Source organism: Argiope bruennichi, chromosome 10 (genome assembly GCF_947563725.1).
Source record: "Argiope bruennichi chromosome 10, qqArgBrue1.1, whole genome shotgun sequence".
Lineage (NCBI taxonomy): Eukaryota > Metazoa > Arthropoda > Arachnida > Araneae > Araneidae > Argiope > Argiope bruennichi.
This window is the reverse complement of record NC_079160.1, coordinates 14,500,880-14,517,501: the sequence shown is the minus strand read 5'-3', so window position 1 is coordinate 14,517,501 and position 16,622 is coordinate 14,500,880. Positions and strand designations below refer to the sequence as shown.

The 16,622-nt window shown below is 25.1% G+C and overlaps 1 protein-coding gene across 2 annotated transcripts in view; it reads right to left on the bottom strand.

Annotated features, from left to right (window-relative positions):
* The window catches only part of LOC129988398 (paired amphipathic helix protein Sin3b-like), a 69,753-nt gene that overhangs the window by 27,562 nt on the left and 25,569 nt on the right, over window positions 1-16,622 (bottom strand). For both annotated transcript variants that reach the window (XM_056096622.1, XM_056096623.1), the window contains exons 7-14: window positions 15,373-15,444; window positions 11,214-11,300; window positions 10,259-10,377; window positions 6,221-6,357; window positions 4,109-4,206; window positions 3,316-3,432; window positions 2,989-3,146; window positions 1,481-1,561 (exon numbers count right to left, since the gene is read on the bottom strand). In XM_056096622.1, the coding sequence (XP_055952597.1) occupies window positions 1,481-1,561; window positions 2,989-3,146; window positions 3,316-3,432; window positions 4,109-4,206; window positions 6,221-6,357; window positions 10,259-10,377; window positions 11,214-11,300; window positions 15,373-15,444 (869 nt within the window). The remainder of the gene's footprint in view (window positions 1-1,480; window positions 1,562-2,988; window positions 3,147-3,315; window positions 3,433-4,108; window positions 4,207-6,220; window positions 6,358-10,258; window positions 10,378-11,213; window positions 11,301-15,372; window positions 15,445-16,622) is intronic.

The window sequence follows — 16,622 nt, the reverse complement described above, 5'->3', positions numbered from 1 at the left end:
TATAAATGTCAAAAATTCTTCTGCATTCATTATTTAATATGTTTTAAAAAAACACCAATTTATTGATGGATTATTAATCACAAATTCTAGATAGATGAAATCTTTTTCAAATCTAACTTTTCCATAGAATTTCAAAATTCTCATAAAATATCTTCAGCTATAAAATGGACAATGAAAGCTGAAGACTCATATTTGATTTCAGCTTCCTCCAAATTCTAAAACCGAATGTATCAATCCATTTACTTTATTTGCAAAATGAATGCTAAGATTATATACATTAAGATCAATCAAATATTCATATAAAATACCTTATTGTACATAGCAATGCTAAATGCACGGAAATAACAGAAAATTACAGGCAGAATTTTTCAACTATCTTGCTGTCCAGAAGCATTCTCAGAGCAAGTTTGAAATCTCCTTATAAGACTTATATGAATAATAACACTTGATACAATTCAAAGACAATTTCAGTTCTGCATCTAATAATTGTGAAGATGCAATAACAAACATAAGGGCTGTTAGGTCCTTGAAGATTTCCTGGTAATTGAGGAAGGGATTCTGCTTGCACTTCCTCCAAAGTACACAGAAAAAAGGGGGGGGGATTGAATAAGTTTCGAAATCAACTTCTTTTTCCCATTAATAGAATTTTCCAAACAAAAACAAATCCTAATATCTTTGCTTTCAAAAAATAAATGATGTTTATTTCACATATATTTCAAGGACTCAACAAAAAGTCAAGCAGTGCCAATATCCAGTGTTACAAGTTTCAAAGGCAAAAAAATAAAATTTAAGAAGTTTTCAAGGACCACAAAAATTTGTATGTTAGAAAACAAAGACGTCATTTTTTAATTATTATGTAAATTAAAGAATGAAGTTAATAATCATTTTTGAGTTGGTACACTTTAAACTGAGTTCAAAACACCAACTAAACCAATCAATATTAGTAATTATTTAGAGGAGTTGAATTTATTTACTTAAATTGCTTGCAATAAATATGAATAAATAGGAATATGCATGCAAATTTATGTATTTAACTATAGCTATAGACAATATATTTGCCCTTTTCAACAAGTTAAAACAAAACAAAAAAGCAGACTTTAAAACAATTTTTTTAAATAGCGATATTTGAAAAACAATTTAAAAATTCAGATGAATTACTATCTTTAAATGATAAATTTACTTCAGGATTAAATCATTATTAAAGTTTAATTTTTCCAAAAATATTTTTTAAAAAATAAGCAGAGAAATGACATTTTCCACCAATTAAAAAAGTCTAATTTTGAAAACATTACAAAAAAAAAATCAAGAAAGAAAGAAAGAAAAAAAAAAAAAAAAAGGGAAAGAAAAAAGGGGGGGGGGGAGAGAGAGAGAGAGAGAAAGAGAAAGAAAAAAAAAAAGAAAGAAAGAAATGAAATTAGTATAGTTGATTATCATTGAAAAATAAATTTAGAAACTTTAAAAATAGAAGAAAAATTCTTACCTCTTCAGAACTATAGGAATTGCAACCAAAGGATTTCTTTTTAAACCTTCTATCAGTTCATCTGTCTTGTCACCATATAACCTACAAAAATTAATGCAACAATGAATTGCATTGCTGTTGAAGCAAGTAAATTCTAAAAATTTACCAATTATATATGTACATTAGAAAACATATTTTAATAAAATGTTAATGTTAAAACACATTTTCAAAATTTAATATAAATTGATTATTGTAAAATTAATTCACTAATTGATTGAAATAAAAAATAATTCAAGACAAGTAGGAAACAATACTTTTTTTGTAAAATATAATTTTTAACTTTTTTACATACTGCATTCCTGAAAATAATAAATCAAAAAGTATTTATAAACATTCAAAACTAGACAATATAATTAGATAGCAAATTTTCATATATTTTTCATCACATTTCCAATGAAAATAAAATACCTTATTCATGAAATAAAAAAAAGCTAGAAAATCAGTTACATGTTAGATAAAATATTACTTAAATTTACTTAAATTATTTTGTATGCATATTCCTGAAACCAGCACATTAATTTGAATAATAATTGGTTCTACGAAAGCATATTGAATAATCCATTTAACTGGAATAATTTTAAAGCTTCATATCTAGAAAGAGATTTGAGAAGACATTGAGACTAAAAGAATATAGTAAAATTAATTTGATGTTTGATATTGTTTTATTACAATCACAAACAATATTTTAATGAGTTTTAAAAGTAGACAGGCAATTTATTTTTAAATTGAAAGGAATTGAAAAATACTTGGAGTTTTGTATTTTGTACACTGTGTAACATGGCCAAATAGCATATGCATTCCATTTAAGAATTCATAAATGTTATGGATAGTTCTCAGGCTACCTTCAAGTCCCTATATGAGAATAAGATCTTCAGTGGTCAGTCTTAATAATATTGGCAAGACTGAAATGTTATCTCAATTAAGGATTAATTTCATCATATATTGTGAGATAATTGAAGAATATAAACTGATTCATTGAATATGAACCATTTGAAGCAAAATTAATGCAACATTCATATCACTTTGAATCGTAGTGAAAACAATCATTTTTAAAGTTTTGTTTGTGAATGTGTAAAACCTTTTCAGCAGTGTATGAGAAAATTCACAATCCATCAATTCCTCTTAATTTGATTTAAAACAAGTTGACTTTTATAAGATTTCTTAACATTTAAAACAATAGAAGAAAGTACAAAAGCAAAAATGATTTAAAATTGTTATTATACTGAAAAATTCATACATAAATTTTAGACAAATACAAAATTAAGTATACTGGAAAACTTACAATGGTTTTAAAACTAATTAAATCAATTTAATAAATTTTAAAAAATATCAGCTCCAATATTAAATTTTAAAATAATTAACAAGAACACATTTAAAAATTAACTGATTTTTGAACTCTGAAATACAAACATAGCAAAATAATCTATTTTTTATTTAGCAAACATTAAAATATAAGGAATTAAAATTACCGATGAAGAGACTTTTCATGGAGAACTCCAGAAGTTCCTCCAAAATTTTGATCCACTGAAAGCCCACTCTTTTCTTCTGAAGTCATCTTACTAACTCTCCTTGAAAGATTTTCTACTGCTTGTAATGTGTGTGCATTAGCCGAAATTGCCATATCAAGCTATAAAAAAAATTAAAGATACATAGATGAAAAAAAAAGATATTTCGTTTTGAAAAGTTTGTTTAATTTAGTTCTCATTTCCCAAAAGTTCATGCTTTAAAAAAATGATGAGATCTAACCCACAACTTAAAAAAAAAAAAAAAAAAAAAAAAAAAAAAAAACTAAGTACTTCAAATCTTTCATCTTCACAACGATACATCATTTCTTCAAACTGTGTTTTGCAAGAAGTAACAAAAGTTGAATCTTCAGACCAGGATGGAAAGGAAACCCATGTATCATTTAACACCTGAAATATAATTTCCTTATAACTAAATGCAGCAATTTTACAATTCTACTTATCTGACAACTGATAATGGTTATGTATGTGCTTCAAAATTATAGAAATATTTATTAAACATTTTTACTAATTAATAACTATATTACCAAACATAGAAAATATTACTTTATTCTTCATATCATCAATAGATAAAAATTTTATGCAACTTTTAAGTCATTTATTTATTTACTTACTATTCCAAGGATTGATTAAATTTTGTATTAAAAAACTGTTTGTACATTCTGTGATTATTAAAATTATTTAGCACAACTGATAATTTCATTTTAATTAAAAATAAAGTTGAGCATGATAAGATTTTGTGTATTATGATATTTTTAATTAAAAGTATACTTTTGCCTTAAAATTATTTTATATATTTTTAAGAATATGTATTTATTTATGGGTAAAATGGCATTTGATCAAATGTTAATATGAAACATATTTTCATTTTCTTGAATATAAGGTTTACACTTGGGCATCATTTACTATATAGTTAGTACTTAAAATTTGTTTAAACTCTATTGAATTAGATAGCAGATTTTCAATTAAAGAAATTAACTAAGAATTAATAAAAGAAAAAATATTCTTAGCTTTTCTTGAAATAAAAAAAATCAGTTCCTACATAAAAAAAAAAAAAAAATCTTACTTCATTACATAATGCAGTCCTGCCAGAACACTTTGGTTGTTCAAATTCTGGTGGTAATGCTCTGTAACTGGCTCCATTTCTTCCACCAGCAGAAAAATCTGAAAAGGAAGAATAAAATCAGTCTTATCATGGAAAATATGGCAAGTATAAGTATTGCCATTCACTTTGAAAGAAAATGTTACATACAAAGCAAATTCAAAATTTCCTTGTACAAATCTGAATTTTCTTGTGTAGCTCATTTCCGCATGAAGCTAACTCCCTATTTTATATATCCATTTGATAATTTTTTTTAAAAAAACACCCACAATTAAGTAAAGTTTACAATTAAGTGATAACAACGGAATTGAAATTTATCTCTGAAAGTCAAAAGTCATTATCTATCAACTAGTATCAAAAGCAATCAAATAAAAACTCAATTATTTTTGGCAAAGTACTTCAAAATAAAATGATTAAATTTCACCCAAAAATAATAACTTTTATGTTACTTTTTTTAAATGCAATTTTCTATCACATCAATTACTCTTTTCAATATATGTGTATTTAAATATCAAATTATAGATATAAGAGAATTTGCATCTTTCCCAAAGATTTCACATAGAAAATACTTACTTCAAATGTGTCATTACCATATATGTATATTAATAAATTTTTCTTAACTTGATAAAAATTGCCAACTTACCATCCTTAACAAATAACAAACAGACACATATGGCAATAATATATATTTACTTAAGTTATTTGCACAGAAATTAAACTGAAGTAACTCATGATTTATCCATAAAAATCTATTTTCTTTGTCTACTACTATTTTCATTCTTTCTTCAAAAACTGTATTTTATTTCATCGGATTCAATAATTTTGAAATTTATTGTTTGCTGAATCACATGAAAAATGTGAACATTTTTTTAATGATATACCTGCATATTATTACATTTATTTTAAGGCAAAGGAATAGTCTTTCAATTTAAACATTAAGCATACTATTAATCTGTGAAGAATCATGTTTAAACTTGTTTAAAAGAAAAACTTTGAAAATGGCAGATTATGAAAAAAAATATCCTAATTTAAACAATGGATTTTTTTAAAAAATGATAAAAAATATCATAAAAAGTATTGGAAAATCTGAAATAGGGAACCTAGAGCTATTTTTCAATGCAATAATAAAGGAAAATATGTGCCAACATCTTCTTAGTCATAATAAACAGATAATTGTTTCATCTTAAGTACATTCTCCCACTGAAATTTTAAGTGAATTGTATTTTTTGTGGAGTAACACTCTCAACACTCTCATATTGCTGTAATTCTAACAGAATAGCATAAAACAATTACAATGATCAAAGTGATAAACCTTTCTAGTTACAGAGGGAGAATGATGGCCATTAACAAGAAAGAGTAGGTCAAAACATGAAATATGATCCAACAGACATTGTTTTTATATTTGCATGTGATAAAATTCAAGTCTGTTTGATTTGCTAAACTGTTTTTTCTTGGAGTATATACCATTGGGTAAGACCTCATTATTATTAGGAATATCTCTAAAATACTGAATAAATAAATAAAACTCCACAAGAACAGTACTCTACCTTCTTCTAAGATCATGTTTTATAAAATTATAGAGGGAGGAGCAACTACAACCTCTTTAGAGGGAAGTGGCAACAATCATTGTGATGTCTAAATAAATTAGTGTTTCAAAGACACAATTTCAGAATGATTCCATCTCTAATTTATGCTATTAGCACACATTTGTAAATCTGTATCATTAACTAAATAATGTGGGATGTGTTATAATGAAATGAACTAATATCTTCTATAACATATCTTAAAAGTAGATAAATATTAACAACACTGGGACAATTGATAATTTCTACACATATCAAGAAAATAAAGCAGTTCTGACATTAAGTCTTTTTTATAATAAAAATTTCATCTATGGGGCTAATATATCATATAGACTTATTAATTATTTTGCCTCAAAATCATCAAATAATAAGAAATTAATAATAAAAATTAATGTAGAATCTTTCATATAAAAATTTTTGTATCAATTTATTAAATGATTTTGTAAATAATTAACAGAGGAAAAGAAATGTAAAATAAACTAACTCTCCTTACCAATATCAGCTCCATTTTCTGTATTGTTTCTTTGATTTTCTAGAGTTATTATTTTCATTGGTATTGCTTCTATATTATCACCTGATTCGTTGAATCCTAATAGATCTTTAAACTGTCTGAGAAGCTCTGGGAATTTTCTATAATAAGTTACAATAAAGAAATATATATACTTCTTTAACACAACAGATGCATACTTTGAACTACAAAATATTTACATACAGGGAATTAAAAAATAAAATAAATTCAAGAAGAAATATATTTTGTAAATGGAACTTTTATTTTTACATCTTAGATAGTTAAAAAAAATTTAGATCAGATAGTTAATTTTTCTTAAAAATTTTTAGAATTATATTATTTTTACCCTAAATGGCATACCAGATGCTAAAGCCCATACATTGAAATTGTTACTCACATGCCTATTTAGGTTGCAAATTCTTATTTTTAAACTTTCAGGGTGATTGGTATAGTCCTTTTAAAACTTTTAAATTTGAAACAAGTCTCATATAAACAGAAAAATATCATGTGCCTTTAGTTAAGCAACTATACTGAATTTATTGAGACAAGTTACAGGGGCAACAGTGAAACAAGGAAGTTATAAAAAAAATAACTCAAAAAATAAAGGAGATTGCTGAAAATTCCAATTAGAAAAATGCTCACTATACCATAATAAAAACACAGGAAAAAGTTGCATGGTAATGTCTGTAAAATTGGCAGAAATATTTGGCATTAAAATCTGAACTTCCTGTGAAAGGGTTCTTCAAAAAGTGAAAAATGCTTTATTCACAATACTCATACAATTTTTTAGAATTAAGAAATGGTGAAGTGACAAGTAAACAAATTTTGACAAGTAAACAAATGTTTTAAAAAATCTATAAAGTGCATTGGTGAGGGGTAGTGAGATCTAACATTTTTCAATTTTAGAACAAATCTTTTTTTCAAATTACAGTTTACAATTATAATTGCAAACATCTCAACCATTTTTTCAAATAATTTCATGAAACATTCTTCTGCTTTTATTATGGTATGGTATAGCAAATATTTTTCTAACTGGGCATTTTGACCAATCTTCTTTATTTTTTTAATTATTTTTTTGTAACTTCCTTGTTGTGCTGCTAAGGATGCTGTAACTTGTCTCAACGAGTACAACATAGACATTTTACTATAAGTACAAATAAATTATATGAAATGCCATTTTGAAATCATAAGGCATAAAATGACTATGCCAATAACCCTATATATACGAATAATAGCTGCTTTCAGTAACTATCTGGTTTGTCTGACATTGTGATTACTTTCAATTAACTCCATTATACATAATTTAATGCTCATGATTTCTCCAAAATTAACAATATCAAACACATGTAATTTGTATAGCATTACACTTACTATGTTCATTGTGTATATAAACTACCCAAATAAAATCAAATTCTTTGGGAACATAATGCTTTTAAAAATATAGCTGCTGGATAACCTATCTTCTAGCTTGCATAGTACCTTAAGTTCATTGTTTTATTCCTTTAAGTAAATATGCAAATTTTGAATAATTTCTTTTAACTTTAAACAATGGAAGAAAAATAGGAGATGAAATATTTGATGAAACAATGAAAACGATTTGATTTTTAGCAATGAAATCTACTGTTAAAAATTATTCAAAAAAATCTTTAGAAACTGCTAAAATTTAAAAAAAAAAATTGTAGAACAATTGGTATTATTAAAAATGCAATTTCTTTTACACTATAAAATGGTGTAAAAATAGGCTTTATGCTATAATACTTACTCGAATTATTGTGAAAAAATGCCAGTGTTTCGTCAAATTTTTAACTGTTTAAAATTTTTTTTAAAAAAGATCCTTCCAAAATGAGCTTTTTTTTCTTTTTAAAGTATATGGGCCCAAATTTAGTAGATCTATGTTTAATAGCCTAATCTGTAGAGTGCCATTATGCACACACGTTCATCTCTATTATTAGCATATATATTTATTATATAGTAATAAAACTCAAATTTAATACTTGTGCATTCTCATGAAACCAAGTAATTGTATAGCCCAAAATGTGCCAAAATATGTATTATATTATTCACCAATACTTGTAGTTATTTACAGCTTTCTACAAACTATCAATTCAATTTTCCACTGATTAAAGTTATACTTTGAGCTTTTTTAAAAGTTATGAAATAATGAGAAAGTTCAATAATGCAGCACAGTAAAGAGATATAAATTACATTTTTTTTTTCTAATTATTAGATGAATGATTATCTCATAGATGAATTTTTTAAGAGCCAAAAGATTCCATCATTGTATTGTCATGGAAAAATTTCATACATTTTATGAATACCAACAATTTTAATTTAAGTTCTTGCAGATATATTTCAAAAATTAATACAAACTGAATTTTAATTTATTTCTAATACTAGCCATCTTTAGCAACCTATTTTTTCAACAATACTATTGGTGTTTATTTCAATTTATATTCAAGATTTTTATTCCAGTTTAAGGCTAAAATTAATTAACAATTTAATCAACCACATTTGATTATTGATTGCATTTGAAAACATAATGCTGTTTCAGAATACTTTTTAAAAAATTCTTTTGGAAAATTACTTCAAATTTCAGTAAAGAGATTTTAATTGGAAACTATTTTATTCAATAAAAGCAAATTAATGAAAACATTAAAAGTAATAGAAATAAAATATGAAAAATGCAGTAATCTTATTTTGGAAAAAAAAAAAAAAAGTTATATTTTCATGTTTTAGATTTTAAAAAAATGTATACTAATTCATGACAATTTCTATCATTTCTTTTTTATCTTCTTTCTCTGTCTAATGCCTAAATAAACATGACTTCTATATGAGTAAGTACTTGCACATTGATGGTCTGTAGTTTGTGTAACATTTCAATTTAATCATATTTAAAATCTCAAATTTGCTTAACCCCTTATGTTCATTTTGTATAGTATACCGTACATATAACTTTATAAAAATATACTACCACTATAAAATAATTTTTAACTTAAATATATAAAAATAAAAATTCACATGCCTAAATGTTTGTTCTTACACATTTTTATATATACATACCTATATACATTTTTTTTTTTCTTTAAAAAAGCAATCTTGCCCCGATAAGGGTTAAAATTAAATTGCTAATGTTAAATTGAAAATGTAGCTTCTTCAAAAAAAAAAAAAAAAGTTAATAAATGTTAATAAAAACTTAAATGATGATAAAACCTGCGCAATTTACAAAAATTAAATAAACATCTTCATACCTTAATTTTCAATGATGGGAAAAAAATTGCAATTACATATTTTAAAACATTACAAAAACTTATTCTTGTAAATTATATTTGAAAATACTTAAAAAAAAATTGTTAAAATTAAGGAAATAGTTGCACAGTGATTAAAAATTTAATATTTTAAATGTTCGATTAATTTTGTGTGATAATATTTCCCACAGTCATCATCGAAGAGCATTAAAAATTTGCTACATTTTTACTTAATTAAAATTTTTTAAAGTCTGCTCAGGTGGTCCCATTCTCAAAGTTTAAGCCATACAATTTCATAATCTTTAATCCAGCTATCTGCTTTGTAAAGAACCATCTGACCCTCACATGTTTGTATTTATTATTATAAGAGATGATATGCATTGAAAATGAAATGTATAAAAATAAATAAAAATAAAACAAATAAATAAAAAAATTAGCTACAACATCATTTATTAGATATATTCTAAGCAAAAATATATATGTATTACTTTTAAATTCAGAATTTAAAAATAAAAACTGTGCATCCTATAAAGCAATGGATTTTATTATGGCGTTAAAAGAATATAATATTCAAATGCATTTTCAAAAATAATTAGATGAAAAACCAAACATAGAAGTCATATATTTATTCAAGTGCTAATGATAATTTCTACAATCAAACAATAACAATATTTATGAAGGAAGATATTATTGTTTGCAATCATGTTAAGCAACTAGGATTAAATAATTTAGAGGATAAAAATATTTTTTATACAAGAAAAAAAAATATTCTTCTTACCCTAAAAATGATGTAGCCAACTTCAGAAGTTCTGATCTTGTAATCACATTTTCATTAAAAAGCATTAAGACCCGCATAAAATTGTCATAAACTTCTCGATGCCAAAAAGCTTCTCGTATCTGTATCCGAAAATAAACATATAAGAGCATATTATTTATGTTATACTTTTAAACTAAAGGATAATATATCTTTATAAAATCTAGTTCTAACAATAATGTAAATCCATATGATATAGCATAACACTGTATATATATTACAGCAAAAACTAAAACTTAAATATTAAATGAGTCAAATATAACTTAAACCTATTCCAATCCAAACCTTTTTGCAAGGAAGATTTTTTATAACCCCTCTTCTGATTGAAAAAAATTCCACCATGACTGATAATTGGGCTTCGATTTCAGGTAGCTGTTTTTGTAATTTTTTTTTTTTTTTTTTGTAATTTTTAATTCAGGTAGCTGTTTTCTAATATTTTTATCAAAATATTTTTATTGGTGTTATGTAGGTATATATATGTTTGTGTGTGTAAAGACCGTTTGAGCATTTTTAACAAGACTAAAATTGTTATTGTGATTTATCTCAAAGTACAGTCTAAGAATGCCTGCTTTAAATATATACACTGTGTTATGCTATAACATATGGATTTACATTATTGTTAGAACTACATTTTATAAAGATATGGTATCCTTTAGTTTATAAGTATAACATAAATTAAAAAGTTTGAATAATAAACTTTTAGATTTAATTTTAATGAAAAAGAACTATAGGTCTTCTTTATTATTATCACAATTAATTTGACATTCTAGGCTTCATTAATTAAATTTAATTCCTGTTTTAGTAATGAATAAAAGAAAAAGAATTGATAAAGAAAACTAGAATTGATAAAGAAATTGTTAAAGAAAACTATAAACATACACATATACAATAAATAAATGAATAAATAAGTTCAACATGCTTTATCAAAGAAAAGGTGTTCCTCATAAGAGCCATATTTATAAACAGCAGCCATAGATGGATCATTCACTTCTGATATTTTTGAAACCTATAAATAAACATGTTTATTAAAGTGGGCATAAATTTTCTTAAAAGTGAGCATTAAAGTTCTTATTAAACTATTAATAGAAAAAAAAAGAAATATTAAAATCCTGTAACAATGCAATATTAACACAGATATCATAACTTATTTTTTTAAACAAATCTATATATGTAAAATTTAAGATATTTATTTGTTTGTATGTATGTTTGAACTTTATACAATTCCACATTCCTTGATGGATTTAAATAAAATTCAACACATGTTCAATCGATACAATGTTGTAATCAATGAAGAATTTAGTGTACTATTAAGAAGTTTCTATAACTCTCTAAAAAAGAAAAATGCAGGTTGAAAATTTTATATTTTTATACCATAATTTCTGAATAAAGCAATGCAAAACATTTTTACACAAGCTTAAAATTTAAAAAATTAGGAATATAAATTTCATTTCTATGTAGCTATTTCCCTAATTTTAATCCAGCTTTTAAAATTAGTTTAAATACATTTTATTACAAAGTCTTTTCATTTTTTTGTTAAAATATCAAGTCTATTTTATAGCTTAATTGCATCGACCACTGGCATGCATTTGTCAATGTTGAAGTCATTTTCTCTGGGCATTTTAACTTATGTTTTTGTTATTCATTTTTATCTTGGGGAACGGCAGTGTCTCCGTCAAGTCCAGCAAAAACAAGCGGCACGGACGTACCATCCTTTTCTCAAAGCAGTTCAGGCCATTTTCGACCCCCTATAACTTCGTTGTGGATAAAACTAGAAGCCTGAATTTTCAGTAACCAAGCAGGCATTATATAAACACAGTGTATTTCAAATTTCATTAAATTTGAACCAGTAGTTTAAGAATTATAACTAGTTAAATTTTGTGAATTTTGTCACGGACTGACTGACTGATCATCAAAACTCTAAGGCACTTCTAGCAGACATAGAAGCTTCAAATTTAGAATTCAATTAGTGTTTAGTGTATAAATCAAGAAAAAACTAAAATCTTTTGCAATTTCGATCTAGTTTTCTAGATACACCAACTGCATAAATAACTTTGTAATCCCATATAAATATATAGGATGCCGTGCCCCCAGATAACAAAGTTACATTTGCAGTGACTGACTCGTGTACCAGTATATGTATAAATAATAATAATGATATAATAAGTGTATATATATATATATATATATACATACATACATACATACATACATACATATGAATGTATAATGAGTGTTGAAAAGGCAGTTACATACAAAAAAGAGGAAGACTACATACAAAGATAAGAAAAGGACTATCTACAAAAAGAAATGATTATGCCATCAAAAACATAACTTGTAAAAAAACCAAGTCTCGCAACTCAGTTCTTTTATCATAAAAAGTTGTGAGATCCATGTAATACCAAGTGGGTCAATTTATTCAGTCCCTACTTAAGGGTCCTTCTGTCTTAAGTTATTACGTAATTAGCTAACCTAACAACATCTGGTTGTTATGGTTTAAATAAATAGATTGACTTGGCCATCGTATGAAAACACAATGTTTTACATAAAATTAGATTACATTAACATATTATATTAAATTAGATTGTTTAGTGTGATTGCCAAGTCAATCAATTTATTTAAATCATAAAAGATTTTTAATATTGATATGGTCACTATAAGATGTTGTTAGGTTAGCTAATTACATAATAACTTAAGACAGAAGGACCCTTAAGTAAGGACTGAATAAATTGACTCACTTAGTATTACATGGATCTCACAATTTTTTACGATAGAAGAACTGAGTTGCGAGACTTGGGGTTTTTTTATAAGTTATGTTTTTGATGGCATTGAGTTTTAGTTGAATACATTATGTAGTACCTTTACATATTTTTAAAAAACTAACTTTCAAAATTGTTCAATTTCTTTTAAATATTTGAACTAATTTTATTTCATAATTTAATTATCTTAAAATTTTAATACACTCAATTAGCATACTATAAGTCTTTTTTTACTGGTTTTTGAGTTCACTAGATAGAATACTATTTGAAAACAAATCAACACAATCAAAATATTTTCAAAATATATGTTTCTTTATGTGCACATTCACATTTTCAAATGGTCACATCACATCTTAGTCCATGAAAATTATTTATTATTGGGTTATCTCAATTTTGAAATTACCTAATTCTGTTTTAGCAATTGATTTTAAAATGCATAATTACTACAATTAAAGATTTTATTGTAACCATCTTTCTTTTATCAAATTCATTTTATAAATTCTATCTTCATAACTAAATCTTCAATGATCCATTATATATATATATATATGGGGATAGATAGTTTCTCTGTCTCTCAAACTTTGGAAATTTTATTTTTCAAATCGTCAAGAGTTATTTATAGAATAGCAGAAAAAGTTTTAATTAGATCAAAATTAAACCAAAAAAATTATTTTGATTTGGATTATCAAGATATTCAATATTATTTGAATGAAACAACAAATTTTCTCCCACAATTGATTAAGTTAAATCCTTATGGCAAAGGAAAAAAATTACAGTTGAAAATATTATACATGCTATCAGTAAATTTTACTTCAAATATGAATCAAACTTATTGAAATAGCAAGTATCAAGAAGCAAGTATTTAGAAGATATTGCTTTTATTTTACCTATAACTCTACAGTTTAAAAATAAGAGAATGGGAAAACTACAAAAGTAATAGTTATTACTCTGGCCTTACTAAATAAATTTGGATTAGATGATGACACTTATCTACAATCTAGAAACTAAGAAAAAGTTATTGACCATATTCTCTTAAATTGTTTGAAATATTTATTCAAGAAATAAGCCTATGGAACATGCATAATCTTAATCACAAATAAGCACCATCTATCAATATTTTTCACCATAAAACATTTTAACAATAAATACCATTTGCATCATTGAAGAGATTTGATGTATATTAATATTGAGGTTTTAGCATTAGAACATAGATTGTTTTTGTTTTGTTTTTTTGTTATAAAACCAAATTAGTATTTTTTTAAAAAGAAATTATTAAGCATATGAGCCAAAGAGTCTTTAAGTTGCCTTCTCTTGATACTGTTAATCATTTAAACTAAAATTTAATCCCTTAAAAATACCACTTGAAACTGCAAGTGTCATGTTTCTCCCACAGTCAATGTTATATTATATAGCCTAATTATTGAATTAGAACACAAAATTTATATAGAGAGAGATATATGCCAAATGCAGATTTTAGAAATGTTTTTATTCACCTGCTTTAAAGTAGTAATTAATTTGGGTTGTGATTAAAACCACTTATGGGCTAAGAGTAAAAATTCTACAACTTAGAAATATATATTTTTCTACCATACATATAGAGCAAACAGATGCACGTGGAGTGAGCTGCTAATTTTATGTTAAACATATAAAAATGTATTGTTTAAACATACAAAATCCAGAAAAGATATTACATAATTTCATTTAATATTAAACAAATTCCTTTGATTTCTTTCCCCTTCTCTTATCATTATTAATAACTAAATACTTTTTATCATCCTTCAAATAGTAAATCCATCAACATTAGCTTAAATCATATAAACAGCACACATTAAATTTAACTTTATTTTGTATTTATATTTGATTTACAAAGAGATAACATGGAATTAAAATTTCTCATCAAATGTAACATAGAAGCTTATCAAATCTTCACAAATAACAAATCAGCCAATAATTATTTTTTTTATATATCAGTGGCTTATGACTCAATATTTATCATTAAAAATGTTTCAGGCATGGCAAATTTCATTCATTATAAGTACTTTATTTTATTGGTTAATAACTTAATTTAAAATGCAAGTTAAAATGAATGATAAAACAACAGTTATTTTTTAATAAAATGAAGTTAAATTTATAAAATACCAATTGTATTTTAAATATAAATGTATGATCAGGAAAGCAGGATGGAGAAAAACAATATTAAATAGCAGATAAAAATTTCATTTGAAGTTCAGAACAAAAAGTAACAACTGCATTTATTAAAAATACAAACACACACATATACACAAAAAAAATTATAATAATTGAGTTTTTATTTCAACATACTTCAACTGTATCAGATTGGCAGCATGAATCATCAGAATTTTTGGGTTCTTTTTCAGAAGTATCCATAACTTCCTATTTTGATTGATGAAAAAATGAGTATTAAATAATTTTATTTATTAAATTCAGTTGAACAAATATTTTATACAAGAAAAAATAACTTTGAATTTCACAAAAGAGGTATCTTCTTTTAAAGACTTAATGGAGTCATTTAGTTCCATTTCTGCTTATTAAACTTTAGATTATAAGTATAAAATAACAATAAGACATCCCTTAACATGGATTTACAGTGCAGAAAAAAGAAAAAGATTTATCCCTTTCAAATATAATCTGTTTTGCATATAAAGGGGAAAAAATTCACTATAGATACAGAATTTGCATTAGCAAAAACTTATGGTTAAGTTTAACACGTATTAAATATTCATATGCAATATACATTTATCCATCACTTATAAAGTAAAGCATGACAAAAATAATATTGTTCTAAGATAAGTTTTATAGGCACACTGTGAAAATTTGAGCATTTAATTTCATTAAAAAACAGTGAAATATTGTGGAAAGAAAATATACAATTCATTCTGAGTTTAATGTTCTGCACATGCATAATATTGGCACCATTTAATTTTTGTACTATTTAATATCTGCATATGCTATGAAAATGATTCTTGGTTTCCTTTTTAAAATATTATATTTTGTCTTCAATTGGGGAAGGGGAGCAGGATAAAAGATTCCAGAAGCGATACTTCCATTAAGATGCAATATATCACAATCTTGCTACAATCTCCTTTCTCCTGTCACAGAAAATATAAAAATCCAGGAGATAAAATTGAAATGAATCTTACATTCAATCAATATTGAATCAAACAGCAAGTCAACAATTAAGTTCAACTCAAAGCAAATAGTCAGTTGAAAGTAGCAGAAGATTTCAGAAGCATGAGAAAACACTCAAAGTCTCACTTCTGCAAGTACTTTCTGAGCACAAATACTTTTAGGGTTATTTATGATCAATTTGCTGCTAGTGTGCTGCTCTTTACTATAAATATCATTCTTGTGTATGCATTGTCTGTATTTTAGTGCCTGTGTGTTTGTGATTTTGAGCAGAATAAAGTATCATTATTTGTTAGAGAACTTACTGGAGTGTTTCACCGAACAGCCATGGTGATAGACTTTCATTTTCAGATTAAAATTTCTGTAACAATATAAATATAAAACGCTAGCATATGTGGCAGAGAAATCGAGCTTATTACTGATAG